General features: G+C 37.7%; 1 protein-coding gene across 1 annotated transcript; it reads right to left on the bottom strand.

Moving 5' to 3' along the window:
• Positions 1-394: 394 nt before the first annotated feature.
• LOC127122136 (uncharacterized) lies at positions 395-26,822 on the bottom strand. Its single transcript, XM_051052525.1, has 2 exons — positions 25,857-26,822; positions 395-529 (listed from the first exon to the last, which is right to left on the bottom strand). The coding sequence occupies exons 1-2, from the start codon at positions 26,820-26,822 to the stop codon at positions 395-397; spliced, it is 1,101 nt and encodes a 366-aa protein (XP_050908482.1).
• Positions 26,823-27,968: the final 1,146 nt, after the last annotated feature.

The raw sequence follows: 27,968 nt of genomic DNA, 5'->3' as shown, positions 1-27,968 counted from the left end.
TTACATGTCTCAAACTCGTTTGGGTTTCTCATGCCGATCCTTATCCATATCAATAAGGATCCTTCTAAAAAAAAGGTGTCCTTATATATGGCATTATCCCTAAACCCGTGTGGGTTCTCCTATCTGTCACTACCCTAATGTGACAATTGTATGACATCTAAAAAAAACTTTTAGTATACCTTCAAAAATTAAAATTAAAAAAAATATATATATATATTTTTGCATACACATGCATTTGCATACATACACATATATTTGCATATCTTTTCTGCTTCCTTCCTTATCCAACTATCATCCAGCTAGCAGACTTCCTGATACTCATGAACAAACTTGAAGGACGTCTCAATAAGGGAAAATACCATTGAAGAGAAAAGGCAACCCTTCACCATGCAAGTCACGACCTACCTAGAGCCTCAAATACAACACTGGATAATGCCACCGCAACAAGGTCTGCAACAATATCTTCTTCAGCAGTAGCCTCATGTGCCTCATCAATCACAACAAATGAAGTCTGGAAGGAAACTGGATCCTACACCAATGTCTCATGACTTACTCAGAAGTGCCATAGTAAAGCTACAATCATTTGGTCTTTCTCCTCGTCTATACCCTATAAGTCATGACGAGAATGCCTAATGTAAGCACAAAGTACAAGACCTACAATTGACTTTCAAAGAGGGAGTCCCATTGGTGAATGGTTACCCTTACTTTAACAAAGTGCAAGGACATTAAAAAAGGCATCCCCTAAAGACAGTGGATCAACAATGAAGCTCATCCCTGAAATCAATAGACTTTATCATTGCTAGTTGTAATTTCTTTTTTGCTAAGGGTTGTTTGTATTTAAAATTTGTACTCTTTGAAAAGTAATTTTAATAAAACGAGCATGCATATTTTTGAATCAATCCATTCGTTTACACTCTCTTCTATGCCATCACTTGCTAAAAAATCAAAATTTTCCATTTCACTTTTACCTCTTAACAAACTTAAGAGGAGAATGATGTAATAAATAACTGAATTTGCTGAGTATGCTTTTAATAGTAAGACCTGGCTGATGATGTAAGGCATTGTTTCACTTCCCAAACACTGGAGAAATAAGGAGTTAATCCGTAGTCAACCCCCTCGAGCCAGAAGTTGTTGTTTCTTTTTCTATTTATAAAAACCCTTAATATTAACCAGGGGCAGGGTAGTTTCAATTAAGTCAATGATGCATTCTAGTCTCAAGAGAACTATTCCATAATCACATCAGTAAAAGGTTCAAGCAACATCTTCCTTACACCATTCAACATTGAGGAAGCAATGGGGACAAAGCTCACAATAGCTAACAAGGCAGTCACAACTTTCGAAATATCAAAGAAAAAAAAAAGAACACATGAATTATTCCAAAAAGAGCTCGCTAAGTAAAAAAAAGGGAAACAACCAGAATTTTTTTTTACTTAGGCAAAAGTTAGGGCATCGTGTTTAAAAAAAAGCCCGCTAAGTCAAAAACTAAAACAGAGTTGACTTAGGCAAAAGGGGCATCCCGATGGACCACAATTCAAAAGAATTGGTCCGTGCAAAAATAGGGATTAAAAAAAAAAAGGGAAATAATCTTGTAAGTGAAAGTAGGTGACTTCCACCTCAAGAATCTCATTAGTGCTTGAATCATTATATCCATAATCATTATCAAAATTCTCTTGTAGACTAAATGCATTCGTTGAAGTAATTGGATTTAGGAATGAAGATCATCAAGGAGAAGGGGTGGGTCTTAATAAAAATTTGAGCCTTATATCTTTTGTTTCATAAACCGTGAACCAAGCCACGTTATAACATTTAAAAGTCCTAATTGAAGCTAGGTTCACTATGAAAGCATACTCAGTAAAATTTGCGTTAAACTGACTCTGAATGTTTGTTACTAACCATATTGTTCTATCACATCTTCATTTGTGCCAACCTCATGGCCATATATCATCTATATACACCATATCTATTTTCCGTAACAATTTTCAATTTCAAAAACTTGCATGAGCATGATGTTAGAATTACTTTTCAAAAAGGAACATTTTTTCGCGAATCAATACTTAGCACCAAGGAAATATCAACAATGGTCTGATCAGGGGCACACCACTTCGAGACATTATGGACTAGGGGAAAGTCACCTAAGGATCCTTCCAGTTAGAGGGAAAATCCTTATAATCATAGGGGCACATCATCTGAAGATCCTATTGACTAGAGGAGAAACATTTCAATATTTGGCACACCTATGTCAAATAACATCCATGACCCTCATGATCAGAAGCATACCTTTCAAGACTCCCATACTGGGACATACCAACTCAAGGGCATAGTGAGGCCAATTACTCCATAAAGTAATCTAATTTGGGGCATACTTTTCAAAAGTTCAAATACTGGGGTAATTCATATGAAGGTCACATCGCAACATTGTGGGACCTAAGTCTTTTGTAATGCAACTCTTCCAGATCCTAGTGACTTGGGACAAATCAATCTAAGAATTGGTCAAGCACCATTTAATCATGGGCCTGCCTTGCAAGATTTATATACTAGGGGTATTCCTTATCTGAGTCATACTACATCATGATGGGATCCAAGTTCCTTTTCAGGAAATACCCTCTAAGGCTTTATCAATCTGGGACAGACCGCCATAAGGCTTGATCAAAAGAGACCACTTCAAAAGAACAATTCATCTGGGGAAATATCATTCTAAGGGTCGGTTAGTCAAGGACGGATCTCTCCAAGGCTAAAATTACGGCATGACATCTCAAGTGCATGGTATGGCTAAGTCATTTCAAATTCATATTGACATGAATTTCTTCAAAGACCTAACAGACATGGGCAACTATAGGATACTACAGGGACAATCCCTCTCAATACTTTCAAGAGGCATGTACAAGATCTATCATAGATCAACAATCGTCAAGTTTCAAACGGGTATCGGGAAGCCATGCTAGCGTAACACCCTACCACCTTTTGACAAAATAACTTGGTTACACAAACAACCTCTCTAATCCCTAACAGTCCACGACCCACCACAGGGGCACTTGTGGAAACATTCAAATCATTGTCATGCATTAATCATGTCGCTACGCTCTAGCGTCAAACCACTCATATCATCTCATTCATATAGCACATTCCCATAACATGGATCTAACATATACAAAATCCCAATCTTACTTGGCACCATAAAAAGGCCCAATCTTACTTGGCACCTACATCTAAAAAGCCCAACCTCATTTGGCATTCACCCCAAAAGCCCAACCTTGATTGGCATATCACAAAAGCCCAACCTTGCTTGGCACTCAATACCTACAAATGGCCCAACCTTTAGCGATGCAAACCAAGACTAATACATTGCATGCATCAATCATTGCATTAATACATCATATCACGCGTAGCATATCCATTAATGTGGATCATTATACCATACAAACACTAAACATGCATAAATGACACAGCATAACATGCATACATAACATAGATACATAACACAGACTAAGACTCAAGACTCATCGTGAGAGTCTGGATATCCCCAGTTAATCGATGATAGATCTCAGTCCAAGCTTCTCCCGAGCTCTTTTTTCATTGGACACCCAGTGGGTTAGTCTTAAGGACAATTCCCCCGCAAGTATCCTTGGAACTCATTCTCCAAGCAGAAAATACTTAGCAGCATTGTCCCTAGTATGCCCTAATGGTATACAATTCCTTCACCAGATCCTTGCAGGGATTTCTTAGGGCTTTCTCCAACCCCCGCGCTCCTTAGGGAACCTCTCCTGGAAGCATATTCCCTAGTAGACAGTCATCTTACGTGACACTAGTCTTCCCCATTAAGGACATCGAGTTCTTTTGTCAATCTTCTTTTATTCATGTCTTCTTAGAGAACTCCTCAATAAAAGTTCTATTACCATTGTCACTTTGGTTCTTACACCACTAATCACTTTGGTTCTTACACTATTGTCACTCAGTCACTTCGGCTCTTACACCGTTGTCATTTACTCACTTTGGGTTTTATGTCATTTTCATCCATTCATTTTGGTTCTTACACTGTTTATCAATTCATTTGTATGGTTTCTTATACCGTTTGTCATTTCAGTTTACGGTTCTTCTACCGTTGTTACTTCTTTTAGTTCTTATACCACTATCACTACTCTCGGGGCTTTACAACAATGATAATTTATTTAGCATTGGTTCTTATATCGAGGACGATTGAATTCTCAATCCCCAGCTATACAAGTACAATTCCCAAGTAAGAACGCTTATTGGGCTTCCCCAATAAGTAACCATCTCCATATAGCCTTTTCAATAAAGGACCTTCCCAACAAACTCACTCACCGTGAGTCGTCAGAGGAATCTATCCGGTAGTCGGTCATCCAGAATGATCGTTATCAACTATTTAGCGGGTCTTCACCTCTCACATCTCCATGTTATTAACCTAACCCACACAAGGGATGCGTTGAATCAAATACACCAGGGTTTTATCAAAGGGTTCCACTGGGGTTTATCAAGGGGGTCCACCAAGGGTTTCATCAAAGAATTTTTACCATGATTTCCATTAGGGGTTTCATCAGAAGTATAAAGGATTTTCATCAATGGGTTCTACCAAGGGATTTTATCAAAGGAGTTTTACCAAAGGGGTTCAATCAAGGGGTTTTCATCAGAGACTATCCGCCGAGGGTTCACTAGGGTTTTACTAAGAAATTTCAACAAAGTGTTATTATCAAGGGGTTTCATCATAGATTTATCAAAGGGTTTCACCAGAGTTTTCTATCAAAGGGTTCTGCCAGAATTTCATCAAGGGATTTTATCAAAAGGGTTTTGTCAAGGGATTTTATCAAAAAGGGTTTATCTAGAATGTCATCAAAAGATTCCATCAAGGGGTTCTTCCAGAATTTTACCAAGGGGTTTCATCTAGAGTGATTAGGGTATCAGTAGAGTACTACCCGATTCTCATAAAATGATCAGATGATCATAGGAATCGTATGCAAGTTTCATCCAGAAGGGTTAAATTTGATCAAAAAGGGTTTCATCAAGAGGTTTCGTCAAAGGTTCCATTAAGGGTTTCATTAGGGATTTCATCATATTTTAATCATAGGGGTTTCACCACGGTTTTATCAAAGGGTTCCGCCAGGGTTTCACCGTGGGTTTCACTAAAGATTTCATCAGGGGTTTCATCAAAGGATTGTATCAAGGGATTCTATTAGGAGTTTCATCAAGGGGTTCCATTAAGGGGGTTTACCAGATTTCTATCAAGGGGTTTCATCAAGGGATTTCATCAAAAGGATTTTATAAAGGGTTCATCTAGGGATTCCATCAGGAGTTTCATCAAGGGGTTCCATTAAGGGGTTTTACCAGATTTCTATCAAGGGGTTTCATCAAGGGATTTCATCAAAAGGATTTTATAAAGGGTTCATCTAGGGATTCCATCAGGAGTTTCATCAAGGGGTTCCATTAAGGGGTTTTACCAGATTTCTATCAAGGGGTTTCATCAAGGGATTTCATCAAAAGGATTTTATAAAGGGTTCATCTAGGGATTCCATCAGGAGTTTCATCAAGGGGTTCCATTAAGGGGTTTTACCAGATTTCTATCAAGGGGTTTCATCAAGGGATTTCATCAAAAGGATTTTATAAAGGGTTCATCTAGGGATTCCATCTGAAGTTTCATCAAAGGGTTTATATCAAAGGGTTTTGATCAAAATATTATCCACAGGGTTTCACCAAAAAGGTTCAACAAAGGTTATTATCAAGGGGTTCTATCACACTATTATTAAAGGGGTTTCACCAGATTTTCATCAAGGGATTCCACCAGATTCTCATCAAGGGGTTCTACCAGAATTTTATCGAAGTGGGTTTCATCCAGAGTAATCAAGGTATCACTAAAGTCCAACCAGATTCCAACAACATGATTCGATGATCATAGGAATTGTGTGCAAGTTTCACACGGTGAGGTTGAAACTGATCAAAAGGGATTAATCCAAGGGTTTCATCAGGGATTTGTCAAAGGATTTCATTAGGATCTCATCATCATGAGTCCCATCAAAAGTTGTATCAGGGGTTTCACAAGGAATTTCGCCAGGGATTTTGTTAGGAGTTCTATCAGGGGTTCTACCAAGGTTTTATCAATCAACGACCGGAGGATCGTCAGAGTCCTACCCAATTTCAATAACATGGTCGGGTGATCATAGGAATTATATGCAAATTTCACTCAATTGGACTAAAATTAATCGTCAGGGTATTATTGGGGTTTCATCAAAGGTTGGTCTTGATCCCATTAGAGCATCAAATATTGTTCAATCATTACGTATTCCCAGAATCTACTGACTACGTGGTCAAAATTAGGGTCTCTCTCTATATTTAATCATCTTCCACCATGAGAAGATGAAGGCTCAACGTCATCATCCTCTCAGTTTGAAGCTGATTAAATAGGGGCAGCTGTCGTACCCCAAATTTTGCCCACCCTTCACATGTTTTCTAGCGCCATTTTATTTCAAATAAATGAAATGACACACTTGGTAAAGGAGCATATGTAAGGAATGCAAGCATAAGGTCATGAGTTCAAACCCTATATTTTTCATTTTTTTGTATTTTTCCCTTTTTACTTGCTGTTAACTTTATCGCTATTTTGTTTTTTAAATTACAAAAAAAAAATCAGAAAAAATTTATTTTTATGTTTTATTATTAATTTTTATTTTTTTTGTTATTATGCATAAAAAAAAATATTAATTTTTCATTAAAACCCTGATTTTACGCATAAAATAATAAAAAATATTTTATTTTAAATGCAGTTTATTTATTAGATTTAATTAAGTTAATTTCCTTCTAATTAACATGATACTATTTTAATTTAAGTTTTAACCAAATTGGTTACTAAAAATATAAAAAAAAAAACCTTTATAGTACTAGTATATTGTTATTATTAGAGAAAAAAATTGCATATTTATTTATTTTTATTTTTCATTATTATCAAATTTGTCACTTTTTATTTTTACTTTTATTTTTATTTTTTATTTTTTATTTTTAAGATCCCAAAATTAATTTAAAGAAATAAAAAAAAAGAGAAAAAATCCAAACGTTGATAAAATTGGAATCGTTCTATTAAAATCCTAATAAACCAAGAAAATAAAAAAAATATATGTATATATTATTACATTTAATACTATTAGTTATTTTCAAGAGATTTTGTTATTAAGTTAATTATTATCAATTTAGTGATTGGTTAATAGGTATTAATTTGCATTATTATTATTGTTAATAAAAAGATCCTAAAATCTCAAATACTCCAGATTTAGTACATGATTTCAAGTACATGATTTTAATCCAAAACTAGAACAAATCTTATCACATATATCCTAATATATCACATGGTTTACGTTCTAAAAAAAAACATATCCCAAATTTAAACCAAAATCAAGTCATTCAAAGGCTTTCCCAAACCAAACTAGAATAGAATTATGAATCATTATAAATTATTATGGAATTCATTCCTATGTTATTATTATTATTAGAAGTCCCAATATTCCAAAATCAATACTTCCAAAAAAGAAAGCGTTATCATCAAATAGAATAGATTTATATGACGCTTAAAATTGAATTTTAAGTTGTAAAATGTTTTTTTATAGAGAGTGTTTTACATTTTATTTACCATAACAATAAATTAATAATATTATACTTTTATTGTATTAAGTTTGTTTATAATATCGTTTACAAATTATTTAATTAATGATCATTGTACATCTAAAAAAATGTATTAGAATTAAGATATAAATAAATTTAAATTTTTAATAAAATTCATATAACAATAAGAACATTTATAATAAACATTAACTCTAAATTTTAAATATTACTAAAAAACATAGTTTTTATAGATTTTGTTGTCATGCACAATTCATGTACGAGACAAAGACAAATATATATTTGATACATATTGATAAATTAAAATTAATATTTTTTAATAAAAATAACAATAATATAATTAATAAAATGTTTCCATTATTATAAAAAAATTCTTTTTACTATTATTAAATTCGCTAGTTATTATCATTATCAAAACAAACCCCTAAAATAAATATTGTTATTATCATTACTCCAAAATTAAAATGAAATCCCCAAATTTCCAAATCTAAGAATATATTTCTTGAATATCCAGATCTCCATCAAAATTCATATCCCAATTTTCAAGTTTATCATACGCTCAAATATTAAAAAAATTGAATCTCTTTTAATCCAATTCAAACTCATTTAATTGCTTCCCTAATTCAAAGTGGGAAAGAATATCAAAACAATTAACACTATTTAATTCCAATTCTCTTATAAATTGAAAGAAAAGTCACCATAAAAAACAAGAGAAAAAAGGGGATAGAGAAGGGATCGATAATTCACAAAATACATATCATAAAATTTCTGTCGGCACCTATTCGCAAAAGGGGAAGATCAGTTCAAGGACAAAAGAAAAAGGAAGAAGGAAAAGATCGAATCAAGCACATAAGAAGGGAGAGAATTCAAAGGCTTAATAATTTGGTTCACCGGGATATACCTCGATCCCGTAGGTTGGTTCTTTTTTTCACACCTTAATATACATATTTTGCTATTATAATTGCTTCGAAATTTTGTTTAACATTTTTATGAGTTAAGTATGTTTGTATATAACTTATATTAGCTTTTATAATTTTTTCAACTAATTATTAAAATATGTGAAAGTTTGAAAAGTCTTGTATGGTATCTATAAGGAATAAATAATATAAAATTATTTGGGATAATTATGGGATAGAAATTTGGGATAAAAAAAAATTATGGATAATATGGGATAATTTTACGGGATAAAATCTCAGGGTTAAGGGATAAAAATTTATGGGATAAAAATAAGGGATAAAAATAAGGGATGAAAATAAAGGATGAAATTTATGGGATAAAATTCTATGACAAATTCTAAGGGTTTTAACAATTTCGCGAGATAAAAAAATCAGGGATAAAAATCAGGGATAAAAATCAGGGATAAAAATCAGGGATAAAAATCAGGGATAAAAATCAGGGATAAAAACGAGGGATAAAAACAAGGGATACATCAAGGGATAAAAACAAGCGATACATCAAGGGACAAACACAAGCGATATATCAAGGGACAAACACAAGCGATATATCAAGGGACAAACACAAGCGATATATCAAGGGACAAACATGTATAAAATTCTATAACAATTTCAAGGGATAAAAACAAGGGATAAAATTTACGGGATAAAATTATAAGGTAATTCAGGGATAATTATGGGATAAAATTTAAGGATAAATTCTAGAATTTTAAGGGATGTAAATTAGGGATAAAATTGGGATAAGGGATATATCTTATTAAATTTTATTTAACTTTCTTAATTAAACTAAATTATATTTTCAAATCAAATTGGACAAGGACATGGGATAAAATATGGGATAAAACTCTAAGGTTTTGAAGGGTTAAGTGAGGGATAAAATCGGGATAAAGGATTATGTATAACATTCTATTATAATCACTATTTTTTTTTGTTAAATACTATCTTTACAAACAATCTAGGGATAAAATCAAATTCAACACACTTCAAACTATAAGTCCTCTACCCTAGTGTATTGAGGCATTTTCTTAAAATCAATCACTTCTCTGCCCCCGGTGCGTGAGAATCTTCAAGGGATAAAAACAATCAACAAACAACTTTTTTCTACCAGAACTACGGGACTCTGATCCTTCAATGAACTTGGAGGTACGTAGGCATAGAGTTGTAAACTCTAGCGAGTACAATAATCAAAAACATCTTTAAGTCTTCCTTTCTTAGTCAATCAATTTTCTTTTAAATAATAAAATAATTTTCAATAAATAGATAAATAATTAATCAATAATAATTAATAAAGCAAACATCTCAAGAACACATTAACCCTAGAATTAGAGGAGGATCCCATTGAGTACAATGGAGGTAATGGGTGCCTAACACCTTCCCCTTACTTAACTGACTCCCGAACCTAGTATCTCACCTTAACTATTAGGTTTTATCATTATTTCCCTGTTCCTTAGGAACGAATAAAGGATGGTGGCGACTCTGTCATTTTTCCAGCCGCGACACCCTTTATTATCAGATGCAGCCTAACGGACGGCTCGTTCTGCTACTCAGAGACGGTCTAGCTTACGACCCGCTTGGATGTTCATCCCCTCAAATGCTACCTAGCGTACGGTACATTCTGAAGTGTAGTCTGGCGTATGACTACCCCCTTCATCACCAGGTACAGCCTAACGGACGGCTCAGTCTACAACTCAGATACGATCTAGCATACGATCCATCCTGATCCTTCACCCCCAGTAACGATACAGCCTAACGGACGGCTCGTTCCGCAACTCAGATACGATATAGCGTACGATCCATTTTGATCCTTTATCCCCAGCAGTGTATGACTCATTCGGATTCTTACCTCATCCTGATTCGGCACAGCATACGACTCCTCCAACAAGTCCGATACGGTCTAGCATACGACCCATTTGGATGTTCTTTCCTCAGATACTACCTAGCATACGGTACATTCCGAGGTGTAGTCTAGCGTACGACTACTTTTCGTCAGATGCAGCCTAACGGACGGCCCATTCTAAATCCCCAGGGAAGTCGACGGCCTAATGAATGACCCACTATACGGTCTAGCGTATGACCCAGGGACACCCATGACTTCAGATATCTTCTAACGTACGACGTACTTTGAAGCTCTCATCATCAAACTTCCTAGATGGCATCTTTAAGCCCATCTCCATCAAGACTAACTAATTGACAAGTGCAAATTTTGGGGGCATTCTAAGTGTTCAATAATCTTCCACCTCCAGACCACGAATGGCGTACATACCATTCTGACTCTCTCGGTTCAAGAATATTGAACAGGGGCAGCTGTCATACCCCAAAATTTGCCCATTAATATTTCAAGACATTTTTCAGGGCACTCCGACTCATTTTTATGACACTGATCTTAAAGGAACAAAGGCCCAGCTCACGAATGGCCCAATCCAGAAAACGGCCCAAACTGGCCTGTTCGCTACGCGTTCGCTACACGCTCGCCTAGCGAACGTTCGCTACACGTTCGCTACACGCTCGCCTAGCGAACGTTCGCTACACGTTCGCTACACGCTCGCCTAGCGAAGCTGACAGACAACAGAAAATTTCGGGCTTCATTCTGAGCCCATTAGGTCATGAAAAAGAGCATTATAAATACCAGCACTTCAGTAATGAGAAGGAGAACGAAAGAGGACGAAAGGAGAACCCTAGCAAGCAAACCCTCGCGCTCACAGACGGAAAACCCTGGAGGCTAGCCCTGAGAATTCCGAGAAACCCTGAAGGAAAAGCCGGCGGCAGCAAGGTCACTTCCGCTCAATTCGATCCGGTCGGCCAATTCAAGGTTACAATTCGATTACAAACAGGTTGGCATTGCTATTACTACCTTATGTTCTTAATTTGCATATGGCATTATGATTAAATTTATGAAAATATCTTAAGTTTGTCATGTGAATCGTAGTGTGCACTTGAATACCTTAAATGATTAACCATATAATTGCTGTAATGAAAGCCATAAGGCATAAAATTGGTTGAAATTGTACTGATATCAAAACCAGAATCCGCAGTCGCTCGCTAGCACGTCGCTAAGCGAGCATGAAGCGAGTATTCGCTAAGCCTTCGCTAGGCGAGGCAGGCGCGAACCTGACAGTAGCCGACTTTTCCATTCTGATTTTTCATTCATGTTTTATCATAGCCAGGCATTGTTTATCTGATCATATTACTGTTGTGATTTCTTTTGCGGTGTAATCCTCGATTGCACCCTGATTTGGTATTCTAACCCGTTCGCTGAATGTTGCAAAGGTTCATACACCCCAGGAAAAGATTGTTGTTTAGGTCTTCCACTTTATTTGTGGGATACCCTTGTGAAGAGCTGCCCTAAATTGCTTAATAAATTTTAATGTATTAATTTTAATGTATTATTTTTAATGTATTGATTTTAATGTGGAGATTCACCCTAATTACCTAATTAACTTTAAAACATGGCCTCTAAATATGTGATCTTGGACCTCTCTTTTGCCCTACGGTATTACGGTATAACGGTCATGTCCCGCGAATGTAGGGATACACTTAGCAACGGCCCTTCGGTTAAATCATCATAAAATAAATCATGGTCCCTCGGATGTTGCCTTCGAAAATACGATTTTTGTCCCTCGATGACCCTTCGGTGTAGCCTACGGTTAAATGATGATCGTCCCTTCGAATGCTAAGGTATCCTTGCAACTGTTGCCTTCAATGACCTATCGGTGACCCTACGATGACCCTTAAACATCCAAAGGGTAAAATTACTTACTTCTCAATAGTAAGGACAGTTTTACCCTCATAAGGATAGGAAACGTTTATAACGACCTTAGGAAGGTATAACTCTCAATTACTGGATCATAACCTAAAACATTTTCCACCCCTTCACACTTTCAAAACCTCTTTTAGAAAATCACCACTTGGTATACATTCATACGAGAATCATTACCGAGTTATATTTTTCTAAACAACTTTCAAAATCAAACGAGATAAATACTTTGTATACATTCATACGAGAATCATTACAAAGTTAAACTCTTATTTTCGAAACATTTTTAAACAATTCACCAACACTTTTCAGACAAAAATATAAGTGATCCAGCAATTAAGAGCCCATGGATAACCATGGATACAAAGGGTGCTAATACCTTCCCTTTGTATAATGTACCTCCCGAACCCAAAATCTATTGAGGTCTTTCCTGTTCTTTTCCACCTTTCCTTATTGGATAAAAGAAAAGTCGGTGGCGACTCTTGCTATCCGCGACATTGCGATAAAAAGCAAAACACACAAAGTCAGTTCACCGTATGACAATTTGCATCAAAGGTTTTGATCGTCACAAGAGATCTGCACCAAAGGTTTCAATCGTCACAAGAGGTAAATATTCTATCACTGATCATGACCATTCGTAAGGATCTATAAAGGAGAAAATTTTAATTTTCGCTGCGTTTTGGATCGCAATTCTCCTTCACAAAGTGCATAAGCATAATTTAGAAGAAGTTTCAATGGCAATTTGGAGGCATAATTTGGTAGACTAATGTAGCACCTCAAATTAGCACCCTACCATTGTTTACATTCATTTCATATTAGGTCATAACATAACATAGGCCACTGCATAACATTGCATTGTCCATTTGCCCAAGTGCAAAGCTCAATTGATGGATTGGGTCAGACTGATCAGGAGAATCAATCAATCAAGCAAGTGAGTGCCATTTTTATTGGGACAAGGCCCTAGGGTTGATCTATCAAGCTCATATGGTCTAAGGATCATTTTGAAGTGGTTTGACCAAAGGTTGGCTGCTCAGAAGTCACCAGTCATTGTTCAGTCAACCAGAAACCCTAGAAAGTCAACTGTGGTCAACTGTGCCCGATTTTATGGATTGGAAGGTGGGAAATGGTTTGAGAGGCCTCATTCATGTCCATATGAGTCTCATTTGACATATCAAAGACCAAGGTTGAAGATTTGGAGGTCAGACAGAAAGTTTCCAAAAATAGCAGGTGACCTGTAATTTCAGCTGCCCAAAATGGAAACTTTTTCCCCTCAAAATAACTTCATCCTACAAGCTTCAAATGGAATTTTGTCCAACATGAAAGTTGAAGAGCTTGACCTCACCTTTCCAAAAAGTCCAAGAACTTGAAAATCCAATGCATGGTTGGAAAATTAGGGCTCAGTGAATTTCAGAAATGACCCATAATCAGGAGGCCATAATCTCCACATGGTTTGTCCAAATTGCAAGTTCTTTATATGCACAAACTCCATTCGACATGTACTTTCATGGTGCATAATTGGATTTTCTCAAAAGTGGCCAGTGCAAAAAGTCAAATTTCAACTGGACAGTTAAGTGGACCAGGGGCAAAATTGTCCAACTTGTGAAATAATTGGAATTTTTGAGTGGGGATTTTTGCTACACCTCACAAATGGTATTTGAAACTTGTTGGAATCATCATTACATGGCTAGGCTTCATGGTTTGGAAATTGGCTTGTGGAATGAAAGTGCAAAATTGGACAAAGTGCAATTACATGGTGAAAATGAGAAATATGCATCCAATGAGAGTGAGACAAGTTGCAACGGCTCACACATGTCATTTAGAGAGTGTGTGAGCTGTCCATGAGCTGGCATTGGCTTGTATGTGAAAATACTATTTTGCCCTCACTTGAAAATTAACATTTTCACTAATCAAATGCAAGTTGGCTAATTACATGATTAAGCTTGGATTAAGGTATCATATATATTCATAATCACATTCTAATCCTAACAGAAACTCACACTTCCCAAAACCAGATCTGAAAACTCTCCAATTCTCTCAATTTCCTCAAGAACACAAAACCTTCAACTTCATCAAACTTCATCAATTGTTGATCAATCTTCGAGTTTCTTTTTGATTTGAACTCCTCTCATCATCATCTCCAACTGTTTGTGAAGATTGGAAGGCAAGGAGTGTGGAATCGTGACTGTACAAGGATTCATCATCAATGGCAAATCGTGATTATGAGCACTAGGAGTGGAATCAAGCAAATCTGAACGCATCATTCACCTTCCTGAGGATTATGCTACATCTGTTTGAAGCCAAAACACACGAATCCATCCAATTCCAGCGCTGCAATTTCCAGGTGAGTGAATTTCGAATTTCATAAAATGCTTGATGGTTATATGCGTTTTAAAGTTCATCTCATGTGGAGTTCAGTGATGTGTTTAGTTTATGAAATAGATGACTATAGCTCAGGAAATCTGGATTTAAAGATGCGATGTGAAACCCTAATTTCATCGGTTTGCAAGATTTAGGAACTTTTAGATGAAATTAAGTTGATATTCGAGATCCTCGTGCTTAGACGAGTCCAACGGCTATCCATTTGTTCATTTTGGTTAGGATTCATGGATCATGTGTTCATAGGATTTCTGGAATTTTCCTGGGCAAAACGATGAAGATTAGTGTGTTAGATCTTCAAATCCGTTTGAAAATTTGAATCAGGCGTTTCCCGCTCCCGCCTCACATAATTACAAGTCTGCCATTACTAAATTTCAATTAATTCATAAAAATTCTAAAAATATTCATAAAGACTTTAAAAAATTCATAAAAAATCATAAAAAATCAGAAAAATGCGGAAATTTTTGTGTTGACTTTGTTGTTGACTGTAGGATTTATTTGACTCATTTTTGAAGGTTGTGCATGGTAGGAATTTTGTTTGACCTAGGCTTGTTTCACATGTACTCATTTTTGATACATTATACCAAATCCAATGTGAAATTCTCATGCTTACAAATAAATGTCTGAAAATTTTTGTGGTGATTCTAGACATATCAATGGAGATTTACATGTGCATTTTATGAATTTTGGATTCCTGGTCATTGAGTTACAAATTTTGGAACTTAGGTGTGACAATTTGTGTCACACCTCATTGTGTCAACTTGCTGGTTTTTTTTGAGTGACCTATACTTGTTGGAATAATGTGAAATTTTGCATAATGTTTCATTAACATGTCAGGATGCTATGTGAATTTTTGTGGAATTTTATGTGGCATTTTCAAATTGATTGCTATTTTTCATCTCTGTTGGTCAAATAGTGCAAGTTCATGTGACATAGGTTGGTAGATTTAATGTGAAATGCTCATATGGTATTGAATGATCATGAAACTTGGTATGCTTGTAATAGACACATGATGGAACATCCCTGTTTTGGTCTCACTCATTTCTTTACTGTTTTCATTGAGTTATGAATTTTTGAAGTGGAAGCATGTGTTGATGTTGTGATTTGGAGCATGTAATTGTGTCTGTTTTTGTTGATTTTCATTGACATAGTTCCCTTGGTCCAATTAGGCTAAAATTTGACATGCTAGACCTGGAATATCCCCTGTTTAGGTGTAAATTATTTGAGAATTTTTAGAATTGTTGTGATATGGATTTGAATGCAATAGTTCTGTTTGGATGTTTGGTGCTTCATTTGAACTAGTTTGCCTTGTTTTGTGCATGGAATGAATATAATGAATGATATGAACATGGGACTAATTGTGTTGGCTCTTGTTTGACATTAATTTGAGTTTGGTTAGAGATACCTTGCTGTTTAGGAATTTTTCTTGCCTTTGGACCCTAGGCTTGGCCTAGTGGTCTAGTTGCTAACATTTGATTGATTTTTCAGGATGAAAAGGTGCAATGTGTATGGAGAATGATCCAAGTCAATTCAATTGATGTTGTTTGATGTTTGTACACTAACATAACTTTGTTTTGTAGGTTGTGAAGTTTGGGATTGAGCTTTGAGCTTGCTTTGTTGTGCATTAGTTTGTATAGTCTGGATGATTAATACTTGCTGTTTATCTTTGTCTGTCTGAGTACTAACTGTGTTTGATTGTTTCCAGGTACTTTTAGTTGCTCAGTTCCTTGTGAACTTTTGCTTTGCTTTGCTTAAGCAACTTGCATTGAGGTATAACTTCCTAACTTCATGTAGTCTGGAGACCCGGTCTGTTATTTGACCGGGCAAACTGTCTGAAGTCCTCCTTAAGAGGCAATGATTGTGGTTGTTTATTTTTCGTGCCAAGCAGGTGAAAGTCCTCTAAAAGAGGCAATTGGTGGAAGTTAGGGATAAGCAATCTATCCCCCACTATTCAGTTGAGTCTTCTCCTTGCTCCCATTACATGGTTGTAGCATTGAGATCACAAGCCCAAGATCTTGTGCAGTGCACATTGTGTCAGAGTCTCTGAGTATAGAAGGGTCCCTCCATTCTGGACCCATGCTCATTTGTCAGAAGCTCTCCCTGGTCAGGGATAAGAGCTGTGAGGTCTCATCCTCACTTCATCCTTTCATCTGCTTCACCTTAGCCCCTCAATGGCAAGGTTAAGAGCAAAAACAGCCTGTACAGATGACTTGCTGAGGCAGTCAAACCTATTGATTGAGACCCCTTGTTTGGTTATAGCGTGTGCTATGTGGATATCTGATTGACATGTTTGTTTGAGATGCTTGTTCTCATTTGATGTGTGCTTGTATGTTGTTTGCTTGTGTGCTTGCTTCTTTCCTGGTTAGGATAGGCTTGCTTATGCAAGTAGGATAGAAACCTTAACTTAGGGTTGACTTTGCATGACAACATCTAGGCTCGAGTCGTAGTCTCCCTAGTGTTGTGTCTCCCTCTGTTATCTGGTTAGGCTAGAACCTTTGTCCCTGCGTAGGGGAACTACGTCGCCCTGATCCTCATACCAGATGAGGTACGTAGGCAGGAGATGAGCAGATCTCTCCGGGCGCCTGTGTCTTTGTTTTGTCTTGCGTGTGTAGGAGATGGATGTAAGCCCAGCGATTGGCATTCCACATCCTGTGTCTTGTTGTGTGCTTGGAAGCTGATGTAAGTCCATCGAGTGGCATTCGGGTTCCAGTGTGCGTGTGTTTTGGGTTCGGATGCTGATGTAAGTCCAGTAATTGGCATTCAGGCTCCACGTTTACCTTTGCCTGTGTTTGTTTGTGTGCGTGTTAGCCGAGCTACGGATGCTCTGATTCTCCTTCGTCCAAAGGAGATACGTATGCATAGGATGCGATATCCTAGCGAGCATGTGTCGTTTCCCCAGTCCGAACTACTTAGACTCTGATGTCTATGCCTGATAGACTAAGTAGGCCCAGGACGCGATGTCCTGCCGAGTCAGTTTCAGTCTTGTTTGTTTTCTTGTGTCTCTTCCAGCCAGTATGTGTGTTCATGAGCAGTGTTTTAGCAACCATTTTCCTTCCTATTGTGCGTGGATCCCGTCGAGTACGACGGATGCGTAGGGGTGCTAATACCTTCCCTTCGCATAACCGACTCCCGATCCCATTCTCTTTGGTCGCGAGACCATGCTTTTTCCAGGTTTACTCTGAGCGTTTCCTTTCCCTCTTTTGGGATAAATAACGCACGGTGGCGGCTCTGTTGTCTTGTTTTCCCGCCGGTTTTTCGCGTAACGCGACAACTAACACTTGGGAGAATTATTACATGAAGCTTGCAAGGCAAGGAAGCTGAATTGGCTTCAGTTCGCGCCGCGACTAGGGATGGCGCCGCGAACCTTGCGAAACCAACAAGCAGTTTGTTTGGGCCAAGTGTTCTGTTTTCAAGCCAGCTGTATTGTGACAGTTTTGTATCTGTTTTAGAGTGCTTTTCAGTTTTAGATGAAAATGAACATTTTAGGAAAGATTCAACTCTTTAAGAAAACAGAATGGAAAATATAGAAACATTCATTAATGGATTCACACATTGGAGAAGAAAAATAGAGTTTATTTTGCCATTGCATTTTGCTGTCCAAAATGATGATGAGGAGCTAAACCCCATTTTGTCAAGATTGGAGGTAATAGCTATTCCTATTTGTTTATGTATTCCCTTTGACTCTTGTATATGACAAAAGGTTGTTGGTGTATTGAATGATATTTTTGCCCTATTTTGAATATTTAGATTTGAGTAGTTGTTGAGAAAGATTATTCAAACCTTGACTTAAAATATACTTTCAAGTAGTGAATGAGTTGTAGAAATAAATTTATCCACTACTCTTTTTTTGTATCAAACATTAAAGATTGCTATATTGATAGTTAGGTGGAGAAATCATTTAACCATTAATATAGTGATTATCACAATATCATTTAGAGATAAATGATATTGAGAGGATACTTGAATATCATCAATAATCTTAAGTCTATATAGTTGTCATAAAGAACCATAGGAAATTTGAATAGTCAACTCCAATCTTGCCAAGCCTTTTACATTTGATTAAAACTATTTTATTGATTTAGTGACATTTTACTCAAAAGATAACTTTTCAAACAAAACAACTTGGTTACATTTTAAACTTATAACAATTTGGATTATAGAACGGCGGTAATAACAACCAATCTCTGTGGATACGATATTAAAATATTTGCCGAAAATATACTTTTCAACAAATTGGCGCCGTTGCCGGGGATTGGTGTTCGATATTACAAGCATTGCAATAATTCATTGTTCTAAGTTTTGTACTTACTATCACTCTTGTGTTTCACTTGGTTTGTTAGTTTTGTAGATTCTAGTGCATGCGAGGAAAAGCTACCGAGGAGCAATTTCAATTCGATCCCGAAATTGAAAGAACAATTTGAAAGCTCAATAGCAAAACACGAAGAAGAAGGAAACTAGCCGAAGAGAGGAACCGGAGAGAGGAAGTATCTACTTCTTCACTTGTTCAAATCGAAGAAGTGGTTGTAGAGACTTGTCAAGGAAATATGGCGGATGATACTCCTACCAAAATGTCCGCTAATAGTCCAAAAGGAATGCCCAATTTGCTCGTGGTGGAAGGAATACGGAGATGAAGACCGGAATCCTCTAACTCCTTTATGCAAATCAATTCACCGGAATGGACCATGAAGATCCGTATACCCATCTCATCAAATTCTATGAGATTGTGGGTTCTACGGGAATTGAGGAAGCGGGTGAAGAAGCATTATTCAAGAGAATGTTCCCACACTCCTTAGTCGGAAAGGCAAAAGAGTGGTATCTTGACTAAACACCAAGAGTAATGACGGATTGGAATTTGTTAGAAGAAAAGTTTCTAGAAAGATATTTTCCTCAATCCCGATTCATGGAAGCCAAAACGGCTATTGCGGTATTCACTCAAGGAAGCAACGAGTCTCTAAATGAGGCCTGGGAAAGATTCAAGTTAATGTTGAGGAAATGCAAGGGCCATGGTTTTGATGAACTCACTCAAATCCATATTTTTCTAAATGGGTTCCAATCAACTCACAAGACACTTTTGGATGCTACAGCGGGTGGTTCTCTTATCTCAAAGAATGCGGAAGAGGCTAAAGTCATTATTGATCGGATGGCACTCAATGATCGTCAAAGTCAACATGACCGTAGTCCTTCACAACGGAAACCGGGAGTTCTTGAGTTAAATACCAATGATGCCATTCTTGCTCAAAACAAACTACTTTCTCAACAAGTGGAGTTGCTCACTCAATAAATGTCCAAACTTCCACAACAAATGAAGGAAATTCAAGGATCTCAAGCTAGACATCAAGTAGCATGTTGTGAATTATGTCAAGGAGATCATCCAACCGGTTTTTGTCCTCCATTGGAAGAAGTGAGTTATGTGAACAACCAAAATCAAGGCTATCAAAGGCAACCTCCACCTCACAACAACTCATATCCAAGAAACAATCAAGGTTATCAACCATCAAGGTTCAACAACCAAAATTTTCAGCAACAAAGTCCTTATCAACACCCAAATTCTCAAGGACAACAATCGCAAGGAGGAAATTCAAAGCTAGAGGACACTCTTCAACAATTCATGCAAGCCTCCATGGCAAATCAGAAGAGCAACGAGGCAACAATCAAGAATTTGGAAAACCAAGTAGGACAACTTGCGAAGCAATTGTCGGAACAACACGCGGGATCGTCATTCTCCGCTAACACTCAAACCAATCCAAAGGAGCATTGTAAAGCAATTGTTACGAGAAGTGGTAAAGAGTTGATAAGTGGAAAAAGTGAGGAGATTACAGTGGAGAATGATATGGATTTTGTACATGAAAATGAGGATGTGGAGTGTGAAAAGGAGAAAGAGACAGAATCTGTTCAGTTCGCGCCGCGATCTCTCTTCGTGCCGCGAAAAGAGCAGAAATAGAAGGAGTTAGCAGAGCAGCAGGGTGAAGTGGAAATGAAGAAAGAAGTCGAGCCACAGAAGAAGAAGAAAGGAGACAAAGGAGTGAGTGCCATCCCAACTCAACATCTACCTTATCCGCAAGCACCATCAAAGAAGGATAACACTAGACACTATGCACGGTTTATGGACATATTCAAACAACTTCAAATAAATATTCCATTTGACGACGCATTAGAGCAAATGCCACGGTATGCAAAGTTCATGAAGGATATTCTCACAAAGAAAAGGAGGTATGTGGAAGACGAGACAATCTTGCTTGATGCACGTTGTAGCGCCATAATCCAAAAAACTCTCCCAACGAAGGAATCCGATCCGGGCCGAGTTGTTTTACCGGTAACCATTGGAGGCACTTACATTGGTAATGGTTTGATCAACTTGGGATCTAGCATCAACTTAATCCCCTTATCCATTGTTAAAAGATTGGGGAATGTTGAGATTAAATCTACAAGGATGACTTTACAACTAGCCGATAAGTCTACCATTTCACCATATGGAGTTGCTCAAGATATGCTAGTGAAGGTGGACAAATTCTTGTTTCCGGTAGATTTTGTGATAGTGGACATGGATGAGGATCGTGATGTTCCTCTAATTCTTGGAAGACCATTCATGAAAACAGCCCGAATGATGATTGACATTGATGATGGACTCATGAAAGTAAGAGTGCAAGATGAAGAGGTAACTTTCAATCTTTTTGAAGCCATGAAGCATCCTAATGACAAGCATGATTCCTTCCGAATCGATGCCACCGAGGAGGAAATAGTGGAAGTTGCAAACCAAGTTCATGTTTCTAATCCGTTACAAAGATCTCTTATCGGAGCTTACAATGTTTTAACCGAAAATGAAGAAAAAGAGATTGAAGCAATTTTGCATGAATTGGAGTCTTGTGAAGAGATTGCTTATCATGAAGAGGTAAATGAAGACTTGGATGTGAAAAAGAAAGTGGAAGAGCCAAAACTAGATTTGAAAATGCTACCTTCACACTTGAAGTATGTGTTCCTTGGTGATGATTGTACTAAACCGGTGATCATTAGCAATACCTTGTCCACAAAAGAGGAGCATAAATTGATACAAGTGCTGAAAAAGAATGAAGGTGTAATAGGGTGGGTATTATCCGACTTGAAGGGTATTAGTCCGGCCTATTGTATGCATAAGATCATGATGGAATAAAATTTCAAACCCGTTGCACAACCTCAAAGGCGCTTAAATCCATCAATGAAAGAAGTAGTTCGGAAAGAAGTTGTTAAACTCTTGGAAGCCGGAATGATTTATCCTATCTCCGATAGTGAATGGGTGAGTCTGGTGCAAGTACTTCCAAAAAAAGGTGGCATGACGGTTATCAAAAATGATAAAAATGAGTTGATTCCAACTAGAACGGTAACTGGGTGGAGGATGTGTATTGACTATAGAAGGCTAAACCAAGCTACAAGGAAATATCACTTCCCGCTACCTTTCATGGACCAAATGTTGGAAAGGTTGGCCGGCAAAAATTTCTATTGTTTCTTGGATGGTTATTCGGGTTACAACCAAATTTCGGTCAACCCGGCGGATCATGAGAAGATGGCTTTTACATGTCCTTTCGGCATCTTTGCTTACCGAAGAATGCCTTTTGGGTTATGTAATGCACCGGCAACATTTCAACGGTGTATGCAAGCGATATTCTCGGATTTGATCAAAGAATGCATTGAGGTGTTTATGGATGATTTCTCCGTTTATGGATCGTCCTTTGATTTGTGCTTGAAAAATCTTGATGTGGTTTTGGGAAGATGTGTGGAAACCAACTTAGTGCTCAATTGGGAGAAATGCAACTTTATGGTCACCGAAGATGTTGTTCTCGGTCACAAAATCTCCTCCGAAGGGCTAGAAGTTGATAGAGCAAAGGTGGAAGTCATTGAAAAATTATCACCTCCATAAAATATAAAAGGAATAAGGAGCTTACTCGGACATGCCGGATTTTATCGGAGATTCATCAAGGATTTCTCAAAGATAGCAAAGCCCTTGAGTAATTTGCTCAACAAAGGTACGTAATTTCTTTTCGATGAGTCATGTCTAAAAGCTTTCCTTGATTTGAAAGAAAAGTTAGTCACCGCACCCATAATCGTTGCACCAAATTGGACACTTGATTTTGAACTTATGTGTGATGCAAGCGATTATGCAGTTGGTGCGGTTTTGGGTCAAAGAAGAGATAAAAAAATTCATGCCATCCACTATGCTAGTAAAGTTTTAAATGAGGCGCAAGTCAATTATGCGACAACCGAAAAGGAATTACTAGCTATAGTGTATTCATTGTGAAATTCTGGTATCAGATATAAGATGTCGAAGGTAATGTTACGACACTGATATCTGTCAACACACAATGGATAAATAAACAGAATGGTAAAGCAAATAACACAAGCAATTGTTAACCCAGTTCAGTGCAACTCACCTACGTCTGGGGGCTACCAAGCCAGGAAGGAAATTCACTAAAATAGAATTAGTTCAAAGACTATCCGTACACTTCAACAAGTTACAGTCTTTCTCACCTAATCTCTACCCGTGCAACTTTTACCTAAGCACTCTTAGATATGAGAACCCACTCACTTCCCTTACAATCACACACCAGTGATCTTAAACAACAATCCCTTGTGAAAAGAAAATACTTTTCAATTACAAACTCTTGATTTTACTTCACAGTTTCAATCAAGAAGACACACTCTTGATCTTGCTTCACAGCTTTGATCAAGAAGACACACACTTGATCTTGCTTCACAACTTTGATCAAGTAGACACACACTCTTGCTTAACAGCTTTAGAGTGACAAATTACAACCACAAATCAGTCCAATTCAATCATTAATGGATGACTTGAATGACCTACAAGTCTTACGACTAAACAGACACAAACCCTAGCTCTCTCTCTCTATTTCGCTCAGTCTTGGTTGTGTGTTCAAACAGGTTTTCTAAGTCCCTTTTTATAGAAGCCTTCTGCTGGGCTTGGACATCTTGAAAACCCTAACTCTATTTTCCAATCAAATCTTTTTATAACAGCTGTAAAGATCTCTTTGAAAAATAAGTAAATCTGGTTGTAATCCATGATTGAATGCGCCAGCTAGCCATATCTTCAATCATCCAAAGATTGCCATTAATTGCGCAATCACAAAACACCAGACATTCATACTGAATGTTCTGTGTACAGGATGTCATGACATCGGGTCTGACATCCTGGAAAAATCCTGCATAATCCAATTTCCTTTTATAGCAGGTACAGCCATATCAGATACCATGACATTGTGTATGTCATCTGAAACAATCCTGCATGAACATGTCTTCCATATAAGCTCCAGCAGGTACAACCAATATCAGAAGCCTTAGCATTGGAAGTGGCATTCTGAAACAATCCTGCTTGCATATGTTCTTTAACTCCAGCAGGTACATAGGATATCTTATGTTAAGACATCACACATGACATCTTGTGAACACTCTTTGTTTTACCAAAATTGCTGCCAAGACTTAGAATCAATAAACTCCCCCTTTGGCAAATTTTGGCTAAAACATATATATGTCCTTTTTGTTCACAAGGCAAACTATCAGCAGTTTAAACCACATAACAATAGTTTAATCAGCAGCAGAAGCAAAACAATTACTAGTTATGGCTACTAGTAATACACACATGCACAAGGGTACTTCTCCTCCCCCTAAATCTGTGCAACAATCAGAATTACTAGCTATGGCTACTAGTAAGACACACATGCACAAGGGTACTTCTCCTCCCCCTAAATCTGTGCAACAATCAGATATACTAGTTATGGATGCAACTAGTAAGACACATAAATGCACAATGCACCAGGGTACTTCTTCTCCCCCTAAATCTGTGCATGCAACAACCATAGCAGCTTACTGAACTCCAGTACCTGTACCAGCCAGAATGTCATACTGACATCTGCTACAACATCAACACCTGTGCACCATATCAGACATCCTCTTTGACATCTGCAAACAGAACAACAGAAACATTCTGTTTTAACACCTGTGCACTTCTTCCAATAATAGTTGTCCTTCTGTCCAGCCACATACAACTTCCATATCAGCACTTCTCCCCCTTTTTAGTCAAAATTGACCAAAGGTGACCAATTAGACAAAATAAATGTCTATTAGCCTAGCAGAGAATGTTAGAACAGATGTTATAACATTAAGCATGTTAAAACAAAAAGTCAGGAAGTACACACCATCATTAAACACAACTGTGATAGCTGGAATAATGAACAAATCCAAGGAACTCATTAAGAGCCCTAAATATTACATAACAGGCATCAAGAGGACTGCCACAAAATACAAAAACAAAAACCAATCAAGACAACAGCCTTCCAAACAGCAGCCCAGCTTCCACCACACCTCCCAGTCTTCATTACAGGCAAGAACCATTAATCAGAAGAAGAAGTATCACCTTCACCTTCATCTTCATCTTCACATGCACCTTTAGAGTCTTCTGAGCTTTCAGCACTGCATTGGGATCTTGTATTTGAGTCCTTTCCAGCCTTTTCTATGTCTTCCCTTTCCAGGCTACAGATGAGAACTTCTAAAGCTTCTTTTCTGGCCTTGGCCACCCTTATACCATTGTCCAATTCTTTGCAGGTCTCTTTTAGTTGGTCAATCAGGCTTCCTTTAGATGTAGACTCCCTTCTGGCAGATGTCATGACATCATTGACATGACTTCCCTCAAACAGCTTGTAATGAATGGACAGAGGGGATTTTCTCCTGCTTGGAATGTCACTTGTGCTCAGAATCCCTAGTTATTGGCTCAGGATAATGCCACAAATAAGGGAGGGGAAGGCAATGGGTAACTTCACAGCATTTGTAGAAGTATGTCTAATGGTTTGTTCAAATATGAACTTGCCAAAATCATAGTTAACCCTTGTTCCAATAGCATGAATGATTCTTCCAAGATTGATGGAGATAGTAGAGGCATGATTAGTAGGAATCCAATTAGCTGAGCCAATCTTGTGCAGGATGGCATATTTAACACTGAGCTTTCCAGCTGATAAGTGATTTCTATTAGGCCATTCCTTAACTTGGCCAGCTGTGATAACCCTACAGACCTCATTGTCTGTGGTTTCTAGGTCTACTCCTCCATCCATTCCTCTTCCTAGGAACTTGTTGATGACACTTGGTGAGAATTTCACACATTTGCCTCTTACAAATACCTTGCAAAACTCCCTGCTGTTCTTATCATCAATATCCTCAGGGATATTAACAATAAACTCTTTAACCAACCCCTCATAGCATTGGGGTAGAGTTACCACAGTCTTCATGAGTCCAGCATTTTTGATCAGCTCAATAACCTCCTTTACCTCTACAGCTTCTTGTCCAAGTTCTCTTTCAATGGCTACTCTTCTCTGAATGACATATTTCCACTTTGCTGCTCCATCTTCCAAATGAAAGGAGATATTGTCTAGATGAACAGCAGCATCCTTGCCAGGAGATTTCTGAACAACCTGCCTTTTTGCAGGGGAGATGTCTGGGATTTCAGAGTCAGAGTTGTCTCTTTCTTTTCTTTTCCCAACCTCAACCTTGCTCCAGGGTTTTGAGGGTCCTATTCCTGCAGTCTTTTTCACTCTAGCAGCTCTCATTTTAGCCATACTTTTCCCTTTCTTAGTTCTTAATTTCTCAGCTATGCTAGGTTTAACCAGATGAACCAAAGGATCATCCTCTCCTTCAGTGCTTTCTTCCTCTAGATCAATAATATTTTCTTGAGGCACATTTTGTTTCTTGCTAGGTAGGGTTTTACCTAGAGAGCAAAGCCCTTCAGCAGCCACCTCTTTTTCTGATCTAGATGAATCATCATCTTTATCAGCATGGGGTTCTCCCTCAGGAGAGGGTTCCCTTCTGGACAGAGGGGTAGAGACCCCTTCAACTTTATGTCCTTCACTCAGAATTCTAGTAACCAGTCTCCTTATAGCGCGATCAGTGTAATACATGTCTTTAGGAAGAGAGGAGTTACCAGAGGTATTACCTTGCTTATCTCCAGCATTGGAGGAGGTACCTGTGGTGTCGCCCGGTATCATGCACAGAGGAGTGACGTCTATTACATCTTCATCTACAAACCCTATAGATGAAGTCTTTGCATGTTGGGAGGATTTGGAGCCAGATGATGATGGATGTTGAGACATGTTGTAGGACTTTTGAGGAAGGTTTCTTTGCCCTAGCTGAGCTTTTCTTAGAAGTTGAATGGAAATGGCGATTGCTGAGTTTAGGTAGCGTGTGCTAAGGGAATAGATACTATTTTCAAAGCTTGGGAATGATTTATCATTAATGTGGCTCTTTCTTTTAAAAGGGCAAACATTATTTTTATTTCTTTTATTTTTTCTTTTTAATTGCCATAATTTCTCAAGAGTCCAAATCTCTAATTTCCCTTCCTCATATTCAATTTTACCCAAATTCCTTCCAAGCTTGTCTGCTAGTTCTAGTCCAAGCTTTAGACTTCTGAATTTGTCTTCAACAAATTTCCTAATGGAGTGATAATAGCTAGAACAGTACTTTGTCCATCTGTGTTGAATCTGATTTTTGGACCTGGCTTTCACAGGTGTCATCCAAATCTTCTCCATATTGTCCTTGGCCTTTTTGCACAGAGTCCTTTGTGGCTTGGTCCCAACAGTTCCATTCTCCCTGTGACTGGTCAAATGTCCACCTGTATGGTCTAACCTCTCAGTTTTTTGAGCCATCATAACCTTTTCTCCTCTGGGTTTCTGGTGTGACATCTTTGTGTGACATTTTCCCCAGCCTTGTTTTTCATCACTCTTGAGGGCATCTGTACTCACCCAATACTTTAAGGGACAATCCAATTGAGAGCTCCATATGTAGCAATTGTCTTTGGTCCTGATTCCTCTCATGATTACTTCACTCTTTATGTCCAGGATTAGACATTCAATTTTGGTGAAGTTAACATTCATACCTTGATCACATAGTTGGCTAATGCTTATGAGGTTTGCAGTTAAGCCTTTGACTAGTAGAACCTTGTCAAGTCTAGGTACTCCAAGGCAATCAAGCTTACCTGTTCCCTTGATTTCACCTTTTGCTCCATCTCCAAAGGTTACATGACTTATAGTATGTTGATGCAGATTAGTTAGCAGGTCTTGGTTTCCAGTCATGTGTCTGGAGCATCCACTATCAAGGTACCATTCTTCTTTGGCTGAGATTCTAAGGGGAATGTGAGCTATCAGACTGGTACCATTCTTCTTTTTGATGATAGGCATGTGATGTTTGGGTCTGAATTGATGGTGATCCTGATGCTGAGCAGACCTAGGATAGCCATACAG

The sequence above is a fragment of the Lathyrus oleraceus genome, chromosome 2, assembly GCF_024323335.1.
Source record: "Lathyrus oleraceus cultivar Zhongwan6 chromosome 2, CAAS_Psat_ZW6_1.0, whole genome shotgun sequence".
NCBI lineage: Eukaryota > Viridiplantae > Streptophyta > Magnoliopsida > Fabales > Fabaceae > Lathyrus > Lathyrus oleraceus.
The sequence above is the reverse complement of the archived record's forward strand: the minus strand, read 5'-3'. Positions and strand labels throughout refer to the sequence as shown.